The 22,431-nt window shown below is 34.3% G+C and overlaps 1 protein-coding gene across 1 annotated transcript in view; it reads left to right on the forward strand.

The window, feature by feature from the left end:
- The window catches only part of LOC107625207 (mediator of RNA polymerase II transcription subunit 13), a 15,522-nt gene continuing 1,003 nt past the window's right edge, over positions 7,913–22,431 (forward strand). The window contains exons 1-21 of the mRNA XM_016327790.2: positions 7,913–8,201; positions 8,701–8,774; positions 8,895–9,034; positions 9,211–9,297; positions 9,420–9,507; positions 9,582–9,662; positions 9,938–10,015; positions 10,107–10,183; positions 10,759–10,837; positions 10,941–11,273; positions 11,880–11,939; positions 12,260–12,503; positions 13,520–13,780; positions 14,242–15,615; positions 16,620–16,863; positions 16,938–17,085; positions 17,189–17,276; positions 17,959–18,037; positions 18,655–18,950; positions 19,222–20,290; positions 21,097–21,462. Of these exons, the coding sequence (XP_016183276.1) occupies positions 8,178–8,201; positions 8,701–8,774; positions 8,895–9,034; positions 9,211–9,297; positions 9,420–9,507; positions 9,582–9,662; positions 9,938–10,015; positions 10,107–10,183; positions 10,759–10,837; positions 10,941–11,273; positions 11,880–11,939; positions 12,260–12,503; positions 13,520–13,780; positions 14,242–15,615; positions 16,620–16,863; positions 16,938–17,085; positions 17,189–17,276; positions 17,959–18,037; positions 18,655–18,950; positions 19,222–20,290; positions 21,097–21,462 (5,290 nt within the window). The 5' untranslated portion in view covers positions 7,913–8,177. The remainder of the gene's footprint in view (positions 8,202–8,700; positions 8,775–8,894; positions 9,035–9,210; positions 9,298–9,419; positions 9,508–9,581; positions 9,663–9,937; positions 10,016–10,106; positions 10,184–10,758; positions 10,838–10,940; positions 11,274–11,879; positions 11,940–12,259; positions 12,504–13,519; positions 13,781–14,241; positions 15,616–16,619; positions 16,864–16,937; positions 17,086–17,188; positions 17,277–17,958; positions 18,038–18,654; positions 18,951–19,221; positions 20,291–21,096; positions 21,463–22,431) is intronic.

Consider the following 22,431-nt stretch of genomic DNA (forward strand, 5'->3'; position numbering starts at 1 on the left):
AATACGGTAGATTAAACCCAACCTGCTTCGGAGCTTTTGTAGTAGATGCTTTATCTCTAATGTGTAACTTTAGATTTGTGATTTCCACTCATGTTAAAAGAAGTGAAAATAAAGTAGCCCATGAATTAACAAAAATAGGCCTTACCAATCCTAATACTGTGTGGATGGAAGAAGCTCCTAACCAGGTTCAAAATTTGGCTTGGCTGAACATCATAACCCTATGGAATGAAAGTTTCTCTTTCTTTCAAAAAAAAAAATAGAATATATTAAGAAGAACCTATCTAAATTAGGCTTTATGCAAGATTGGAAGAGAATTGCATAGGCACCACACTGATATTTTGGAGAGATAATTTTTTTCTCGTTAGCTACCTATCACTATTAAAAAAAAAAAAGTGTAACTCCTTCTGTACCCGCCAAAACTATAATTATGCAGAGTGCGACTCCTAGTTTTTGAAGTATGGTCTCCATGACTCATAGTAGTAGGAATGGTGACAGCACTGTTATAATTCTACGCATGAAGAAAGAGGCCGTTAGAATTCAATGATGGGAACTGTTCATATTTTTCTTCTTCAAGAAAAGATGAAGTTGTTTCTTTTAAAGAATTATTAGGAGGTTAGGTTGGGTGAATCATTAATCTATCAATCTAAATTGATAGTTATTAGATACATTAGTAATTTAATATATTATGTAGTCATATTCTATTAATTCTAGAGAAATTATTGATAAAGGAACTAACTAGTTTTCCATGATTAAAGATCAAAGGCAAAAAAAAAATTTATTTAGTCAAGGCCTCAAGGTCCTTAAAGAAAATTATAGAATGAGTATTTAGTGTGTATATTTGCAATTTCCTTAAATTCATGCAAATATATAGTTCCTGCATTTCATTTGTTTGCAAAAATAAAGGAGAAAAGAAAGAAAAATATTAAGGATGATATAAGGAATGATAACACTATCTGAATTTGTGCGTATCCACCCCTTTCTTTACTCGTTTGAGATTGGGTCTGAATTTGTGCGTATCCACCCCTTTCTTTACTCGTTTGAGATTGGGTGAGGCAGGACGGGATCGAATTTATGTAGTATCCGTCTTACCCGTGTTTGTTATATATAAAATATATGTAAAAATAATTAATAAAATGTTTAATAATATTGTATCGTATTTAAGTTTTTACTTTAATTTATGTTATATATATGATGGCTATATGAATTTTAAAATTTTATTTTATTTGCTCTATTTTAATAAAGGGTGAGACGGGTTAGGGTTTAATTTTTTATTGCTCATAAATAGAAACGAGACAGATTCTATACGAATTATTGTAGAATGAAATAAAATTGAATAGGACAAAAATTCACTCCTATCCATTCTATTGCTATCCCTAGGGCTGCGTTTTTGTGGACATGACAGAATATGACACTAAGATATAAACAATATAATAGAGACACTAAAAGTTTTTTTTGTTTATTGTGTTTGGATATAATATACAAGACACTAATGTAATGTCCATTATTATGTGTGGGTAGACATGGATGCCGCCTGACAGTTATCTGTTAAACTCTATTTCTGCCAATTCAGTCTCTCTTGTCTAACTCAACGTTCAAAACTTTTTAGGCAATATTCATTTTCGTATTTCTTTAAATTTTTTATTGTGTAAATTGAAAGATTCAATAGATGTTGAATTTTGTCTTTTTATCCCAATTGAAAGAAGAAGAAAAACACATAGAAAGAACAAAAACAGATATAGAAAAGGAACAGGAAAAAGAGAGTACCCCTGAATACTTATCTGAGAATCTTTCTGAGAACGATAATAGAGAGAAGAAGCTCAAATTAAAATTTTTTCATAAGAAAATAAAAATAGGTAATTATTTATTAACAATATTTTTTTATTCAAAATTCGTGTCCATTCTCTCAAATCTTGTGTTTATTATTGTCCTTTGTTTAAGAATGAACACAAAAAAAAAAAAAACTGTCCTAAAAACACTGTATTTATTATCTATGTTTCTTTATCTAAATACGTTTTAAATATTTAATGTCCATATTTTTGTGTCCTGTCCATACAAATAAATACAGTCTCAATGATATTTTTCTTATCAATTGTTTAATGTAGAAGATAAAAGAAATTACGACAACTATGTTATTTGTAAGAAATTCATAGAAACCAAAATAATTTTTGTGAGACCGAGTAAAATAGACGAAAATATTATTTCTTGAAAATTATAAACAATTCGAAAATCTTAAATTTGAAGTAATAAATGAAAAAATTAAATCATCTATTCTCTATTCTTTTCTTTTATCTTCTTATAAAAAAGTTGACTATTATATTCGACCGAAAATATGCATTGAGTAAAAAAAAAACATTTCAAAAAATTTTAAATATGAAAATTTTCCCATTTAAAATTTTAAAACAAGTGCACCTATGATATTATTTCAAAACTTAAATCTTAGGGTGAAGATTAATGTGGAAAAATCTAAAGCGTTTTACTCTAAGGCTTGGTTTGGTAAAGTTTTTTGAAGAGGTGTTTGTGCTTTTTAAAAATTCAAGCTCCTCATTTTTTGTTTGGTAAATTAAAAAGATCATGTGCTTGTGCTTGCAGCTTTTAAAAGATCTTGGTTTGGTAAAGCTTTTGCTTTTTAAAAGTAGCTTATGAAAGCTGTCTTTTAAAAGATAGCCTTTTAAAAGCTGCAGCACTTGCGTTTGTTAAAATCAAATTAAAAATGACTTTTAATAAGTACAAGCACTACAATTATGTTTGGTAAAACAGCTTTTAAAAGTTGAAAAAATTATAATAAATATGTTTATAACAAAAAATATTTTTTTTTTCAAATTTTTTAAAAATTTATATAATATTTTAAAATAAAATAATGTTAAAATAAAAAATTCATAATAAACATAATATAATAAATAAATTCTTTTATTTTTTAACTTTAAAATTTTATATAAGTATCATAAAAATTTATTTTATCCTAAATATCATCACTAAAAATAAAAAATAAAAAATATATGAAGACTGTGTTAGAATTTGTGAAGGTTAGGATGAGAAGTTATAAATATTTGAGGATTTCAATGGCAATATAATAGCGAGAAATATGTGCGGAAAAATGAAAAAAATTTGGTAAGTATAAGCCAGCTTTGAAAAGCTCCCTCCTAGGTGCTTTCAAAAGCACCCCTAACTTTTAAAAGCCGTAAGCACAAGCACTTGGGCTTTTTAATTTACCAAACGCAAAATGACGTGCTTGTGCTTTTAAAAAGCACAAGCACCTCTTGAATAAGCTTTACCAAACTCAGCCGTAGAGCTTTTCAAAGTTGGCTTGTGCTTTTCAAAATTTAAAAGTCTAATATAACCTCATATGTTAACTAATTTTCAAATTTAATGCTTGCATTTATGTCTATTATAGTATTTTTAAATTTTAAAAGCTATTTTACCAAACGCAATTGTTGTTACTTGTATTTATTAAAAGCTATTTTTAATTTAATTTACCAAACATAAATGCTACAACTTTTAAAAAGCCATCTTTTAAAAGTTAGCTTTTATAAGCTACTTTTGAAAAGTAAAAGTTTTGCCAAACCAAGCCTAAGAATATCTCTACAATAAGAAAATAGGTTTTTATTGGAGTATCATCTATCAAATTTGTCCAAGACTTGAGCAAGTATCTTGGAGTTACTCTTAGCCATTCTAGGGTGACCCGTTCAGCTTTCAATGGTGTCCTGGATAAGATTCAGGATAGACTAGCAAACTGGAAAGGGAATTTACTCAATCGGACTGGTAGGCTCTGCTTGGTTAATTCTGTTGCAGCCGCTATTCCCACGTACCAGATGCAGGTCTCTACTTTTTCCAAAGGAATCACTAGTAAATTTGAGTCTATGATGAGAAATTTTCTTTAGAAATGACAAGTTGATGGAAGATGATTGAATCTTATTAGTTGGAAGGTACTGGTTACTCCAAAAAAATATGGAAGTTTGGGGATTAGAGATTCTTATTGTGTGAATATTGCTCTTATTGGGAAGCTAGTTTGGATTTTTTTTCCAGCAGCTAAACAAGTTATGGGTCCAATTGTTGGATGCCAAATACCGATCATCTCTATATGACTGTTTTAGTTGTCCTAAGAACGAGGCTCACCCATTTGGAAGAGTCTTTGCAACGCTTGGAAAGTGTTGAATGATAGGTTTTCTTGGCGTATTGGGAATTTGAACCAAAATTTTTTATTTTCTAACTGGAGGAGAGAAGGACGATTATCTAATGAGATGGATTATGTTCACATTTCTGATTCGAATATCTGGATACAAGATATTTGATCGGTTGGTAGATGGCATTTGGATACTCTTTATTCTCCTTTATCTCAAAATCTGAAAGGTAACAATATTCTTTTTTACAATCCAGATGTGCAAGCAGGTTCGGAAGTAGGTTGGTATTGGGTTGGGTCTGCTGCCATTAGGTATGAAAAATAATAAACAGAAAAAGAACTATGTCTGAGGTACAAATTTTCTAGATGATAAATAATTGTTACAATTCACTATTAATCCATGTTATTATTAATTACAGATACTTGTTACAATTATATCAAATTTAATTATGACTCTAAATAAATAAAATAGATAACAATTAATATTATTTTGTTTTCTTTTTTACATTCAATATTTATTATAAATATAAAAAATAAAATAACTAATGAATAAAAATATGAGTAAAAAATAAAAAATAATAATTAAAATTCAATTTGTTAACTAATTAATCTTGTGTCCATACAATATTAATATTATTATTATTGTTATTATTATTATTATCCACTAATTAAAGCAGAAGATAAAGAACTATATAATTAACAACTATTATTAGAATGAGTGAAAATTATAGCATGAATTATTGTGGATACAACTATCTACTAATAAAATTATTGCACATGAATGAGAATTAGAACTATATCAATTAATATAATTAGAATAAATACAAATATCGATGATTGATAATTAGTTTAATAATGCATTGAATATTGATTTGATCGATATATAGTCTCCAATCCTAGCCCTATTCATACGCAAACTGTATACAATTTTTTTAATAGAGCAATTTTAATTTTTCGTTTTATTTTCTTTCACGTACATTTTCTTTTTCCTTTAAATAGTGATATTTTAATTTTTTTCTTTTTGTTTTAAGTAAATTTTTATTAAGAATTACATTACTAATCTAAAATACAAAAAGAAAAAAAAAGGTGATACATATATTCAAGAAAAAAAATTAAATATAAAAAAAAAGAAATCTTATATTAAAATATTTAAAAATAACATATCCAATAAAAATAGTCGTAATATATAAATTGAGGCAACAATTTAAATTTAAATTAATGTAACACGAATTTAATCAAATACCAATATTAGAACTAAATTACTTAAATAATATTTAATCTATTCTAGTTCTTAGACACATATAAATTAGAGTCATTTTCGTAACGGTAACCAACTTAAACATCATAAGTTTGGACATTTAGAATTCGCGCAAATTCAGACCATCCTCTTGTTAAATAAGCTTCATCATCCGTTATCCCATGCAATACTGCAAGATATAGAATTGCTACACTGAGAAACTAAATTGACCATTTATTCTCCTCAATGATATTGCATTGATGCAAAAGAAGGCCGGTAATTTCTGAAAAAAATCACAATATATTATAAAATTATTTTAATAACTAAAAACTTAAAATAAAAAAATTTAAATATATTACCAATCATTAAAATTGCATATCCGAATTCGACACGAATTTAGCAAAACTGACTTAAATTGAGGGAATTCAATCTCATTATGTGCTCTACTTCGAAGATCTTCGGACAGACGTATAAAGCATGGAGGGGATGGAACTTGAACTTGGCCTACAAAGCTCCGTGGAAATAATTCCTCAATCAAAAATCGAGTTCTTTCCAAGAAAACTAATTTTACCCACATTCCATTAGGTTGGTCATAATATGTAAGTAGATCCAACCATCCTTCGATAAAATAGAGTTTACTGCCTCTCCTTTGGACGCTTACATCCATGTAGTTAGAAACCGAATAAGTGAATACAACTGGATGAGGTATTTCATAAATGTGATGCATTGTAAACGATTGCGGCAAAAGACAATTGCAATGGAACATTAGACGAAAAGAATAAGTTGGAGTAAGAACAATCATTAAATTATCAAAAGAATAAGAGTAAATAACCATTTCTAACCACGAAAGATATAAACACTGACAAATCTATCCATGAAAAAACAAAACTAACGCTGTAACCATAAAAGATAGACTACCGTAGATAAAACTAACCAAAACTTAAAAAACTATTCAAATTCCAAAATTACCCCTTCTTTACCAAATTTAATCTAATCTATTTATGTCCTGCAGATCTCTCTACACATGAAATGCTACTTTTTCTTCTCTTTCTATCTCTCTGTCTCTGCATAGCAGTAACAATTTATTTATCTATGTATTCATTTATTGCTAACATATACTCAAAAGTACATTCAGATTTGAAGGAATCTGTGTTGGATTTGTGAAGATAGAGAAAAATCAAGAATCGTCATTTTGGTAATTCAGAGACCAACTTCATGTGTAGGTTTCGAATCTGCCAAACCTGTATTTGAACGATTCTATTTGGAGCAACAATTATAGTTCAAAGAGGCCTGATGAAGGAGGAGCTTCGACATCAAAGTCAGCGGTGAAATCAACTCATCACCATCACCTTTACCATCACCCGCTTCTCTACAAGTCAAAAGCACCTCTTTATGATTTCAACGATGGCTGGAAGCAGATCAACAACAACACCACCAATGGATCTCTCTTCACCATGCCAGAGTCAATAGCAACGGACCAGAACCGACAGAGAAGCTGATGGCGACGGAGCTAACCCAGAGTGGCACCACGACGGGATCTTTGACCTCGCGTGAATCACACCCTCGTTTCTAGAAGGTTCCAAGGGCCTCTTCTTCCGCTTCGATTTTCGCCACGACGGTACTCTCTTCGGCAACAAGCTCATCGACAAATGCCGCATTCCGGTGGCTAATCTTGTCCACGACGGCGAATGCAATTCGATCTGTTAGCTACCGCCTACCAGGTTCGGTCCGGCGAGGAAAAACCTAACGGGATCTTTAATTTTTCGTATCGATTGAAAGGAATTGGGGATAGGTACAATCGATATGAATCATCGCAAATTTTAGAAGGGAGAATTTTTTGTGGGTGAGTTGATGTAGGACGATGAAGGTGAGTTTATCAAGTTGAAGTTGAGTGCGGTGGTGGAGGTGGTGGAAGAGGAAGAGGAAGAAGAAGAAAAAGAAAGGTTGTGGGATTAAATTTGGTAAAGAAGGGGTAATTTTGGAATTTGAATAGTTTTTTAAGTTTTGGTTAGTTTTGTCTACGAGGGTCTATCTTTTATGGTTACCGCCTTAGTTTTGTTTTTTCATGGATAGATTTGTCAGCGTTTATATCTTTCGTGGTTAGAAATGGTTATTTACTCAAAGAATAATATAATAAAATGAGTATAAAAAAAATACTATACAAAATTATAAATTGTATCTCAAAAGGATCAACTTCGATGAAAAACGAAAAATACATTCTATGAAGTAGTAAAAGAAGAATAATAAATTTAAAGAAAATGAGTTGACTCTCAGATTTAGGCTCATGTACCACAAAAAAAAAACTCTATATACAAGTTTTATTTAAAAAAAATATGTAAATTAGTTATTATTAAGGTAATTTTTGATTATTTACGTTAGTTATACATCATATATTTGTTTTGTTAAAATTATATGATTTTATCATATCATATCATGATTATAATTATTGTTTTTTTTATCACGAATAGAGTAGTCGGGGCCAACTTCATATTATTATTTGTAACTGATTTTTTATGCACTTAGCATATGTGCACTTAGCATATGTGTTTAATTGTTTGTTTATTTATACTTATGTTGGCGCGTCCATGTGAGTGGTTCCGGAGTTAAGTAGGATCGGCGGTAAGAGGGTGCTGAATCTGATTCGGGAATTTGTAAATTGAAAAAATTGGAATGCAGAGTTAACCACTGCTGTAGCTCCAGCTGCATAGCTGAACCACGTAAACGTCAATTTCAACAAAACAAATCATAAACCCTCTTTCTGCCGATCGAGACGCTGCTCAAACCCTAATTCCCCAATTCCTCCCAAAACCTCATATTCCAGTTATGTGGACCAATGTCTTCAAAATCGTATGTTTTCTTCCAATCCCTCTGATTTTTTTTTTTTTAATAATTATTTTTTGTCTATAGCTGTTTCCTTGCTATGGTCCGAAACAGAGAGTCATAGATGATGTTATGTGCTTTTCATTCTCTTCAATGCTGTTTTTGGATGAGTGAATAGCTTCATCTGGTGCTTTGATCCTGATTGGGTGGACAAGACCAAAGAGTGGCTTTTGGATCCTGCAAATAACTTATTTGCTCTATCTTGTCAATTAGTGGCATTAATGCAGTTCTCATCCCTGTCAACCTTTTTAATAAAAGGATTGCCCGAAATAATTGAGAATTTAAACTTGTTTCTTTAGTGGGAGAACGGTATCAGTATAGAAACTGAGAGTGAATGGTTATGGAGTGAAGCTTGAAATTTAGTTAGCTTTTGTTATAAACTAATATATATGTAATGATTTCTGCTTTGTTAATAATTGCTCATATTTCTTTATGTAAGTTTACATGCTGTTGCAAATTTGTGCAGGGAGGTCTGCATCAACTATCATGGTTTCAGTTCCTCCCTAATGAACCTGATCCGTGCTTTCTACCTGATAAAAGGTTAAATTTGCATTGTTTCTCCATTTTGATTCATTTTGTTTAGATTTGCCCATAAGTTTTCTAATCTTTTATGTTTCTTTATCTTTTTACTATCACTAATGCTGTCTTGTGTTCGAACAGCAATAAAGTGGACCAGAAGGATGCTGCAATGTTAGCGGTGATTTCATCGCATCTTCAATTGCAGAAGGAAGGATTTCTCAGCGCATGGACTAATTCTTTTGTTGGACCTTGGGATCCATCTCAGGGTTTGCATAATCCTGGTAGAGATTGCTGACCGAATGGTTTTTGTAATAATGTGCTATTTGTTATTTGCTTTGTGGGCATGAATGCAACTATCTACATGTTTTCTTTTTCTTTTTTTTTTTTTTGGTACGTTATGTACCTGTTTTCTAAGTATGCAAATATGTCCTTGATACCTTCTACATCAAACATGCAGATGAAAAGATTAAGCTTTGGCTTTTTATTCCGGGGCGTCACTCTTCAGTTATTGAGACTGCTCAGTCAGCAGTATCTGGATTGAGAGGTATCAATGCTACTAAACTTTGTTGTGCTCACGTCTTTCCTTTAGAGGTAGTAGAATTGTAATTATATGCCCTAACATTTTCTAATTATTATATTTTTTTGGGTAAAAAATATTCAATGAAGTTGTTGCTTCTGGGCTCTGGTTAGCTCCTGGGGATGTAGAAGAGGTTGCTGCTGCTCTCTCTCAGGCTTTAAGGAATTGTATAGAAAGGTTTGCGTCCCATCCCTTCAAAGTCAAATTATTCTTGATTAGTTCCTGCCATTTTATCTTATTTAATTTTGTAGGGCACTTAATGGGCTTTATTACATGAGATTTGGAGAAGTATTTTCAAAGTTTCATCATTTTCAAAGTGAAGAGCTATTTAGGTATGTTTTATCCGCATTCATTCATTGTTGCATAAAATAATAAATTGAGGTGATAGGCCAAATAAATTATTCAGGTTAAGTGGAAATTGTATGTAGTTTGTCGTTCTCTCTTTAGAACTTCGACTAGAATACCTGGCTTGTAATTGTAAAGTTACTTACCATATTGTGTTACCCCATGATATGACCTGTTGCTATAATTAGGTCTAATATACTACAGTTACAATTTCATAATTTGAATTCGCTAATGCGTGCTTGCATGTTTCTGATACATACAGGAAAGGACAACCTACAGTTGAGTTCGTCTTTGCTGCAACTGAGGAGGCAATCTTTGTACATGTCATAGTTTCCTCAAAGTATGGTGCTAAATATTTAGTTGGTCAAAAGTATTACCAAATCTTATGTTCAAATATTTAAATGTTGTTTTCCGATTTTCCCTTCATACAGGCATATCCGAATGCTTTCCACTGGTGATCTGGAAAAAGTATTGAAGCATTCTATGGAGGCGAAATATAGACTACCAGGTTGATATGATTTCTTTGTGAAGTTTATTATTTGTTTGAAGTAGTCAGAGTTACTATTCTCTGATAATTTTCTTTGATATGCTATATTAGCGGTGTTAAAATATTTTGGTTATGCTTGTGTTTTTTTGGGCCAGTGAAAAGAACAGTGGTAGTATTTTCAAACTTTATTTGGTATGGCATTTTATGTCATTACCTTTGCTAAAATGTTTCTTTTGAGATGTATCAGAAGTAGGTTAAGAGCTTTATTGTACTCTGTCTTGGAGATTTTGTTATGGATGCTCAAATGAATTTAAAGGGGTTTCTGTCATTCACTCGGATAACTTTCTTGAAAAAAAATTCTTTTACTATAAAAAGGAGAGAATTAATTCATTATCTTGAATTAATTCATTATCTTTTCTATGTCAATTTTTTGTCACCCTCTATTTGTCACTGTCTATATTTCTTTTACATTATTCTGTTCTGTTTTCAGTTGTCATACCATATTTTCATGCATTTGTTTTTTTTTAAATATCGTAAAGGGTTAGGTTAATACAGCTTCTGATGTTTAATTTCATCTTTATATCATCACGTAACAGTGATCGTTTCTCCTCATGGAATAAGAGGCAGCCTGGTTGGTAGTTCTCCAAGTGATCTTGTCAAGCAAAGTTATTTCAGGTCCTTACTCTGACCTTATGCATTTGCATTTGATATATGGTGAATTATGTATGATAGTATCCATACCTGAATTCCATTTTATATTTTTAATTTTCTTTTATAGCAGTACCTCCAAGTTTAGGGCATCAAGTGGAATTATAGGTCTTCCAAATCATGTTTCCCAGGGTGTTGGTTGCCAGCTTAGGGGCCAGAATTGTTATGTTGAAGTAAGTCTTGGGTTCCCTCGCTTGGTAACTGACAAGGCATTGCAGTCAAACAAGAATAGTGTCAGGAATTTATCCAAACTTCATGTTGCTGAATCTCCTGCTGCTGGGCGGAGTGATCATAAGGGTTCACCAGATCATTTGTCTGATTGTGAGAAAACATTTCTCTATCCTGCTGAGGCAGTTCTTGTGCCAGTTTTACAAACGTCCTTAGCAAGGTCATCTTTGAGAAGGTATTGTTATTTCTATGTGTATATGCTTGTGTATTTCTTATTTTATTTTCTACCTTTATTTGATTTGGAGGAAATGTGATTGTCCTTTTTTGTCTTTCAACAAAAATTCATTTAGATTGAATAAAAATTGAGAGGAAATAGGGCAATAAAAGATACTCACAAATTTAAGGGGTAGTCCAGTGCACAAGCATCCTGCGTTAACGCAGGGTCCGGGGAAAAATTTTAAACAACAAAAGAAACAGATAAAACATTACTGGAGCAAAGTTGCTATTCCCTCTGGATATCTATTAGGCAAATCTCTTTGAGAAGTGCTTAACCTCATAAAGAAGCTAATTGTGTCTAACCTTGTTTCAAATTTAGCTTCTTAGAAACTCAGACAGATAGAAACTTAAGCATTATGCTCCAATCATGCTACCAAATAGCAGTGTAGATTGCATAGGATTAGAAAGGTGGATAGTGTGTGTTAGAGCACAGCTTCCGTACTCCATCTCCTTTGAATGGAGATACTTTTTTTGAGTTATTTCTTGTTTACAATTTGTAATATATATTGTCATTATGCTTGGCCTGTTGTATGACTTGTCTAAAAGAGCTGTGTGATTCTTTCAGATTTTGGCTGCAGAATTGGATGGGACCATCCCTACCTGGTTCCTCGTCCTTTATTCACTGGTTTGCTCTCTCTCTCTGCAGATGCTTCTTGCGTTTTTCCTGTTTTCTTTGATTAATTGGGTCAATTCTGAGCTCTATACCATGTTATGGCTTCTTTTTTGTTTTCTGCTGATGGTTGTATGTCTCTGGAATGAGGATAGGCTGGAATAGAAAGTTATATTGCTATTTTTGAGTTTTTTTTTTTGGGTCTTGAGTTTTCTGTTACAATGCATATCATGATGTTGCAGGGGCTGATTTTTCCTTAAAACAAAAAGAGTTGGATAAATTTTTCTTGTTTCTCAAGCCCTTCAAACTCCTAAATTTTCATTTGTCTTCTGCAGTGCTGCTAATGTGGATTCTGTAGAAGATCCTTGGGCTGAAATCAATGGATCCCGCATGCAAAATAGTTATGACAGTAGTAGCAATAGCAATAGTAGCAGTATTAGTAGCTTAAGTGCCAGCTCTAGTGATAGTGATTACAAAACTACAGGACCAAATGAACTGGAGGCGGATGCTGATTCTTTAACATGTAGACAGTCTGTGGTATCTTCTGGCGATCAGTTGGAAAGTGATGGCCCTAAGTTGGTATGTTCTTATTTGCCCTTTTTGAAAATTATCTTTGATTTTTGATATTTTTGACATAAGATTTATGATCACAGTGAAAAGATAAATAATTGTAGTTTGAAGGATAATGATAAAAATGAAAATGAAAATAAAGCAACAAAGCAAAAATGGCAGCATCATTGACTCAAATGAGAGAAAGTTGCCCCCAATTCCTCTACGTGTCTGCCATGGACTCCTGGAATGAACTGTGTTTTTCACACCAAATAGAAGCTAATTTGGTAATCTTATCCAAATTCTGCTTTTGGATTAATGAAACCTTTTAAATGAAAATGTTTAATCTTACCCTTTAGCAAAGTGCTCCAAATATTAACAGGTTTGCACATTGTGATGAAAGCTTAGCCTGCTTTGTTTTTAAAAATCAAAACCACAAAACATAGTCACCGTTTTTCTCCATTTTATGCATGAATCTCTTAGTGTGGGATGTGATGCTGCTATCTTGTCACAGATTAAAAGAAAGAAAAATGTATCCTTTGGTGCCTGTTATAAGTATGGGATAAATTATAAATAAATTCCAGTATAAATACTACACTGATGCGTTTTTCATACAGTCGCTGGGCCAGTTAAGCATTTTCTCTGCAAAATAGTAACGCAGTTATGCTTAGAACATCATAAGTTGGCCACTTGTTTGATGATATCCATATCAAGGTGGCTTAATTATTGTTTTTAATATGAATTGATAAAACTGCTTATTATACGTATTGAATTTAAATTATATTATTTGTTGAGAAGAATGATTGTGTCCTCACAAAGAAAGCAAAAAATTAACAACCAAGTCTTTAGTGGATAATTCATGTAAGAAAGCATAAGCAAAATGCCAAAGGGATGCCATAAAGGAGTTATGAAACACTGTTTGACATTAGTCAATATTCTGTGTATTATTATAGGCTTCTTGAGGAAGTAGTATTTTCAATTTTCCTCTTTGCTGATCCTTACTTCATGAAATGTGTGGTGTTATGATGGCTCTAATTTCTATGCAGGGTTCTAAGCGATCTCGAGCGGGGGTGACAGAATCATTAAGTACAGCTACAAATGTCCCTATGCAAGATGCTTACATGTCAGATTTTGGTTCTATGGAAGTTAACAATTCAGCCATCACAGGAGTAGGAAATGAGCCAATTGGGTCTTATTGGGACTGGGGTGATGATGATAGAGGAGTGGAAATGGATATTCAAGCCCTTCTTTCTGAGTTTGGTGATTTTGGTGACTTCTTTGAAAATGATGTTTTGCCTTTTGGAGAGGTATAGTGAGAATTCCTTCATTTGATGCACAAATTTTTCTTTTTAAAAGTCTGAGTTGTAAGAGCTGTTAATTGTGACTTCAATGTTTAGACATTCTGCAACACGCGCAAGCTCTTTTAAATTGTAAATTTTTTATTCAAATCATTACATTGTATACATTTGACCTATCATTATCTATTGCCATCTACTTGTTCAAATAGTTATATTTTTTTCTCTCGTCATTATTGTACAAAACCTGAACCTTCCTACTTTTATCTATTTTTGTATTTTTCAAGTCAAGGTTCGAGTATGACATTGTCCTTTGGTTAATTGCCTAACTTCTAAATTTCCAATAATTTCTAAGAATCTTATTTGTTAACACTAACACATGGAGACTGCAAATTCAGAAGCTTCACTTTACATTCTAGCATTGTTTTCTCTTGCTTCTTGGTCTCTTATTGTGTTCAATTTTATGGCAAAAGCCCCCAGGAACTGCAGAATCTCAGGCACTTATGTTTTCTGCCCCGGATTGTGGAGATGTCAACAGCAGTCCTGTTGGAGTCATGGATGTTTCAGATCAAATGCTTTTGCCTGTTGGATTTCCTTCCTTTGAGAGTTTTGACCCACCTCCTCCAGCAGCCATGGAGGAATGCCTCAGCAAAAGTCAAGATAATTTGAACAATTCCATGTTATCGGGTCCAGTCAATCAAACACAATTGTCGTATACAAGGGAGTTTGATCATATAATGAAAACTGAAGCGATGATGACATTTGCTCCTGAATTTGGAGCTGTTGAGACTCCTTCTAGTGAGTTGTCCACAACGTTATTCAAAAGCCCATATTTTCCAAAATCACGAAAAGCAGATAGTTCAAATTCTAGTACAAACAGTTACTTATATGGTGCAGCCCCGCCCTCTTCTCCCTGCATTGAAGGATCAGAAGGGAAGAATGGAATGGTTATCAATAGCAAAACATGTTCTGGAACACATGATGCAACTATGAATCTCCACTCAAAGAATTACTATACTTATGTAGAGTCCAGGAAAGACATCAATGATAAAAAAACAGTTACATGTAAGAATGACAGCATTGTTAAATCTGATGGCATGGTATCACCTCCATTCTCAAACATAGGTTCTAATGCTGTAGCCAAGTCTGGCTTGAAGATGAATGAAGGCACACTTGAATCAGAACATTTGCTTCTATCCGCCAAAACTCTGTTGGCAACTGATGTTATGTGTGTTATGTTTCAAGCTTCGATGTGCAGGCTACGACACACGCTCTTATCTTCCAGCAACATCATGCCTCTTGGTTTCGGTAGGCCAACTGGGGTTGCATTTTTTAATCAGCTTCCTGGTGACCCGAGTACCACCACAGAAAACATATCGGGCAAGTATGAGGTGAAGAAGAAAGAAAACATACCTGTTAGAATTGCAGGTGATATTGAAGGAGGAATGCTTGATGGGCACCTCAATGCACCTGTTGGTGTCTGGCGCACTGTAGGAGTTTCGAAACCCATGAAACCTTCAAGTTCACCAAACATGGAAGTTGGTCCTTCTTATTCTCATAATTCATTCAGTGATGAAGGTCTCCTTTCTTACAGTCAACGGAAACCACTTCAGGAACTTCTTGATGGGATTGCATTGCTTGTCCAACAAGCTATTTCCTTTGTTGATTTGGCCTTGGATGTGGATTGTGGTGATGGTCCTTATGGTTTGCTCGCACTGCAAGAACAGTGGAGGCGTGGATTTTGTTGTGGTCCTTCAATGATCCATGCTGGCTGTGGGGGAACACTTGCTTCTTCCCATTCTCTTGACATTGCTGGTGTGGAGTTAGTGGATCCGCTTTCTGCTGATGTAAGCTTTTACTGTATATATGACTCAAAATTGCACCTTTTGTTTCGTATCAATTTGTGAAGAATTGAACCATGCATGCCTCTCTTGCTAGGAAAAGAGGTTGGGTTTTTGTTTTGGTACTTATATGTAGTGCTAATGCTGAAATAAGCTAGCTTTTTAAAGTTATCCTTGTTCAGATGCAAAATCAAATTGATTTGAAATCCTTGATTTGGTGTGGAAAATGTGGATAATTGTTATCTATAACTGTCACTTTGACAAGGGCATGCCACTTGGTAGTTATGGATTAGAAACTAACTAGATACATTGAATAATGTGTTTTGGTAGAAACTTGACATGGATTTTCCTTGTAAATTGTGATTCTTTTAGGCACATAATTCAGAGCACATGTAGCATGTGTTTCATGTTAAAATGTGTTAGGGACTTGGGTAATATAGGATTCCTATTGCCCAGAGTCCTACGTCAAGTAGTATGGGATGTTGGTTGTGGTTAAATAGAGTTGTTCTCCCCCTTATCAGCTATCTTTCGAAGGTGTGGTTCCCCGTTTTCCTTATGTGCTTGTGCTTTGCACATAAGTGTGACCTGCTTTTCTATCTAATCTAGGATATCACCCAGCCTAGATTTTTTTTCCCTGTACATCACACTTTCTTGCTGTCTTTTCAATATTATGGTTTCTCCAACGTGTTTAGCAAATAAGCAATGTCCATGTCATGGATATGTTTTGAAATTTTGTTTTGCAGCTCCAAATGCCTTATTATCTATGCTGAGGGGCAATTTAAAGTTTGGCTGAGAAAAAACAAAAGCCTTTCCCCACTTTGTTCTTGTTTACCAAACAAACACTCTGTCTTTGATGTGAGGACTTTATTTTTGATAAGATGCAAATTCCTTTTTGGTAGTCTTTTGGGGATACTTAAGTTTGGTTAATGAGTATCTTGCACCGAATGATGCTGTAGATGGTTTCTGTTTTGGTTTATATACTTATGTTGTCAATGTTTATGAACTTCCAGGTTCATGCATCTACTGTGATCAGTTTACTGCAGTCTGACATGAAAACAGCTTTGAAATCTGTATTTCCGCATTTGGAAGGGCCACTTTCTGTGACTGATTGGTGCAAAGGACGCAATCAATCAGTTGACACTGGAAGTATACTTGATGGGGTTTCTGCTGAGTCTGGCATTAGTGAATGTAGGGATTCCTCAGAACCACTGAGCCCATCCCTGTCATCTATTGGTGGATCATCCAGTATTAAGGGTAAGAGTTTTCTTTTATGAGTGCTGGAAGTTTTTTCTTTTCATCATGCTGATAGAGTTTGATTGTATGTGCAGTTTCCAACATGATTGATGGTGCTAAGGTGGAGGAGAATTCTCAAAGGAGATCTGGCCAAGATATGTGCAGTTCAGAGTCAGAGCAGCAGCCTTGTCCACGGCTAAAGCCTACCATCATTGCTCTTCCATTTCCTTCATTACTTGTAGGGTATGTGCATAGTTTATCATTTATGTTTGAAGAAAACAATGTTTGGTATGAGAACTCGTAAGTTTGGAATGTAGTTAACCACTCATGCAAATTTGTCCAATAGGTATCAAGACGATTGGCTGAAGACGTCAGCAAACTGCCTACAGCACTGGGAAAAGGCTCCTCTCGAACCCTATGGTCTTACAAAACCTGTAAGTTTATAATATCCAATTGCTACTGTAATGAGTGCAACCTTGCTGAGTTTCATATATCCTCATTTATCTTAAAGGTAAAGAGTTGAAGAACCATGCTTTTCTGTCATTAACAATCTCTCCCTCCCAGAAGTTTATCTACGAGCTTATTCTTTCATGAGATATGGTTCATGTGTGTTATTAGAACTTGTGTTCAAGTGGTATATATTTTGATCCTTGTTACTCATTGTTCTAATTGAAACTTCATATTAGGTAGGCATGCTTGTGAAATATCCATGCTTCTTTGAGGGGGCATGTTAGAGTTATAATAAAAGCTATTCATGGTCCTACATCTAACCATCTAAAAGATTAAGCAATTTGGTGTCATTCATTACCTCTCCCAGAAGTTTAAGCTATTATGTATAGGCTAATAAAGGTTTTATATCTATCAAACCCATTATGGAAGACTTTTAGCTTGAGGCTCGCATGAACTTGATCATTATATTTTCTTAATAAGAAGCATTGGGACACCATGAATTGAACTCTCGGCCACTTTATTATAGAGGGTCAGATATGTTATTAGACATCTATTCTGTCCAAAATCCTTACACTGTTAAACGAAGGTTGATTAATATTTATATATAAAAAATATCTGTTAATCCCATTAATCCCATATTATCATTATATTGATTGTTGGTTGCAGCTTACCTATCATGTTGTATGTCCTGACATTGATCCACTTACCTCTGCTGCTGCTGATTTTTTCCAACAACTAGGAACAGGTGAGCAATATGCTTCTAGTTGAGACTGTTTGATAATCACTACTGAGCGCATGCTTGAAACAAATAATTCTTTATGGTCTAGCAATTGCATTTGTATTTATGGCCTATTACATATTTCGAAATATGCAAGAGGCTACTAGGATTATGATAAAGACATTGGTTTGTATTCGATACTTAAAGTCCCACATCAAGTAGTTTGGGATGCTTGGCGATGTATGAAAGGAAGTGCTTCTCCTATGTTAATAGCTAGCTTATAAGAACCGAGGAAATCGGGTGACCATACCCTTAAAAGCTTGCTATTAATAGGGACAAAATAGAACACCAAGCGTACGATACTACACAATAAGGGACTTTGGGCTTCCCATACTGTGTCTCGGGATAGAATCCTCTTTCTTGAATGGAAATAGCAAGTGGTACGTGAGGTACTTAGAGAAGTCTATGTTTCTGAACATCAATGAGTCTTACTAATTGAATGTAACAGTAGTGCTATGCTGTGTTAGTAGAATGCTTTAAGATTTCCATGCTCTATGATTGCTGAGTTAAGTTTCATCTAATTTTGTCCATTCACTATTACCGTTGAATTGTTTATCAATCTTATTTTTTATATTCTCTTTCAGTGTATGAGACATGCAAGCTAGGTACTCATTCACCTCAAGGCTTGGGGAATCAGATGGAGATAGAGTCGGGGAAGTTGTCATCTTGCGGTTTTGTTTTACTAGATTGCCCCCAATCTATGAAGATTGAGAGCAGCAATGCATCTCTTGTTGGTTCAATAAGTGATTACTTTTTATCTTTATCTAATGGTTGGGACCTGACAAGCTATCTCAAATCTCTTTCAAAGGCACTTAGAGCTTTGAAACTTGGTTCTTGCTTCTCCTCAAACCCCAGTGAAGGAAGTAACAGTTCATGTATGGTGAGTGGCTAGTTTGGCTTGATTATGTAGATTCAATGGTTATTATATGTCCCTTGGCGCTAAGTATATCAAACATCAAACTTTTTGGCAAGGTCTTAATTGCCAAATTGTTGATTGGTTGTATTGTTTAAGTTACTGATACCATTATACGATTCATATAAGAAAATAACTTTCTCATAGTATATTTTTTTCTCCATTCTGCCTCTCAGTAGATATTTCTATGTCTCTAGATGTGTTCAATCTCATCTATTTTTATTTGTGTTATATTTAGGTAATCTATGTGGTGTGCCCTTTTCCTGATCCTTCTGCAGTCTTGCAAACTGTAATTGAATCTTCTGTTGCCATCGGTTCAGTTATCCAACAATCAGACAGAGATAGAAGATCATTGTTGCATAGTCAAGTTTCGAAGGCATTAAATGTCTCGGCAACTGTTGATGAAACTTCGGCTTCTAACATTCTTGTGCTTTCTGGATTTAGTATTCCCAAATTGGTCTTACAGATAGTTACAGTTGATGCTATCTTCAGAGTCACAAGTCCATCAGTTAGTGAGCTTGTCATTTTGAAAGAGACCGCTTTTACTGTATACAGCAAGGCTCGTCGAATTTCAAGGGGAGTTTCTAGTGATTTTTCTCAATCAGCATTTTCGAGTAGATCTCACTCTGTCTTAACTCAAATGCCTTCTCCTATCTCTGGCATGTGGAAAGACTGTGTTGGTCCTCGAATGGCAGGACATTCTATCCCAAGAGAGGGTGACATTGATGCTAGCTTGAGGACTGGTACATGGGATAATTCCTGGCAACCAACTAGGACTGGGGGGTTGAGCTGTGACCCAAGTAGATCTGGAGACAATTTTCTTCAAGATGAGACTCGTTATATGTTTGAACCCCTTTTTATTCTTGCAGAACCAGGTTCTGTGGAACATGGTGTTTCTGCTGTTGGTAGCCCCAATTCAGATTCTTCAAAAACAATGGCAGATGATGGTAGTGGCAATTATATGCAAAATACAAGTACTACAGGAAGTGCAGATTCTGCTTCAAGCATTGATGGATCTGGATCTGATCAAAAGACCCTTCCTAGCCTACATTGTTGCTATGGATGGACAGAAGACTGGCGTTGGCTTGTATGCATATGGACAGATTCAAGGGGAGAATTGCTTGACAGCAACATTTTCCCCTTCGGTGGGATTAGTGGTAGGCAAGACACCAAGGGTTTGCAGTGTCTGTTTGTTCAAGTTCTTCAGCAAGGTTGTCTGATACTTCAATCTTGTGATACTGGCCTTGCAAAGCCTCGAGATTTTGTCATAGCTCGCATTGGAGGTTTCTTTGAGCTTGAGTACCTAGGTAAGATTCTTATCTCTTCGTCTGCCATTTTTGGTAGTGCATATATAGATTTTAGGCCTTATGAGCCAATGTCAAAAGAGTACAAGGTTTCTTGAAGGAATTATAAAGATACATGGATGTACTTGACTTCTAAAATTAGCTTGTGTGTTTTCTAAATGGACACAGCCGACCCCACTTAGTGGGACAAGGCTTTGTTGTTGTTGTTTTGTTTTCTAAATGGACACAAGGAACAGCCTAGCATTTTGTATTCTTTAATATTACTTTATAATTGATTATTGGGGAATTGACAGGCCATAGGTCTTGCTATGAATAAAATTTTTTACCATAATTTGTGGCTGTATGTGACAAGCATGTGTTGTTAATATTATGAACCACATCAAGAGGTTTAAGCTGTCAGGTAGTGGAATGTGAGTGATTTTATATCAACACCCTCACGCAAGAAGCCATTGGGCTTGAAGTGTGAACAATGCATAGGACCATCCACCTCTTTATTTTCTTAGATTTCAAAATTTATTAAGGAGATTGGGGCAACATTTAATAAATTATGAACCATTTGGACATATGCTGTCATATATCTTCTCTCCTAAATGGTTAAGCTGTTGGTATAGAAACATGAATGATTTTACATCCAACAGCAAGCATACATTTGCATACAATCATAAATTGAAAATTGTAGTCATAATTCCAACTATATGAGACTATATGAGATAGAGTGGTCAATTGATGCTAAATATTGCTGATTGGAGTTGTTCACTTCTTCATATGACTAGCTTTATTTATGCATTGTTATTTTGTTATTTTTTCAGAGTGGCAGAAAGCGATTTATTCAGTTGGTGGATCTGAGATGAAGAAATGGCCCATGCAACTGCGGAAATCTATGTCTGATGGGTTGTCTGCAACTAGTAATGGTTCTTCTTTGCAACAACCAGAGATGAGTATGATCCCAGAAAGAGCTCTTCCATCCTCACCTAGCCCTTTGTACAGCCCTCATGCCAAACCCACTGGTTTTATGAAAGGCAGTTTGGGGCAACCTGCAGCAAGAAAGCAGCTTATGGCTGGACATATGGTTGACAATTCTAGGGGTTTGCTTCATTGGGCACAGAGCATCAGTTTTGTATCTGTTTCTATGGACCATACATTACAACTTGTTCTCCCTGCTGATTCATCTCCTGGTTAGTTATCTTTACTACTGTAGCTTTCATTTCTGTATTTTCTCGTTTCACTAAATTATGAGGGGCAAATTCAGAGTCTAATCCAGGTCTGTTTTGCATTGCCCAAGATCTGTTTTCTTATGGAACAACTTGTTTAGCATCTTTGGTGAATGTTGGGGGGTGTCTGGAGCCCTAGACCAATTATTTTTTATTAGGCTTGTTGGGTTTGGTAGTAGAAAAAAGGCAAAATTTTTGTGGCAATGTGCAGTTTTTGCCATTTCTGTATGCAGTTTTTGTCGCGAAAACCAACAAGACTTTATTTAATGCTTGGCACCATTTGCTTGAAAAATCCGATGGCTTGTAGCCAACCTTTGACCTAATTTATATCAATGACTATTTTCCAATAGCTGCACCCAGACTCCGAAATCCACCATCCTTTAAAGACTGGGTTATATAATTGCATTATACTGATGGTGATTATTATAATGATGAACTTCATTATTCTTAGCTTAGGCTTCCTCAATATTGTTATAGATGTGCCTTAATAGCAGAAGGGACTGAGCTGTTACCAAGGAAATCAAACTGGGTCCCGAATTTCAAAATTTTTGGGTTCTAATTCATATTTATGTTGTTTATTTTTTATTTTTAAGCAAATTTCATCTTAGTATAGTTAGTAATTGAGTGAGTGAGCTGCTTGGGTCGAGTCACTACATAACTTCTGCTCATAACGAAATCCAAGTTATCCAATAGCCTAACCAACTATGCCATGTGGATAGTGAGCTGGAACAGCTCATTCACTCAATTACCCTAAGGTCCTCTAGAAAAAGAAGTGAAAACAGGAAACAGAATTTTATTGCTTCTGTTTTTTTATTTTTGCCATAAAATCCTGAAAATAAATACTGAACAAAAAACAGAAAGTGAAAATGTAAACCAAACAGACCTAAGGTGGCAATATGTAATAAGATTTGCCTCCTTTTTCTTCTTGTTCTT

This window comes from Arachis ipaensis, chromosome B01 (genome assembly GCF_000816755.2).
Source record: "Arachis ipaensis cultivar K30076 chromosome B01, Araip1.1, whole genome shotgun sequence".
NCBI lineage: Eukaryota > Viridiplantae > Streptophyta > Magnoliopsida > Fabales > Fabaceae > Arachis > Arachis ipaensis.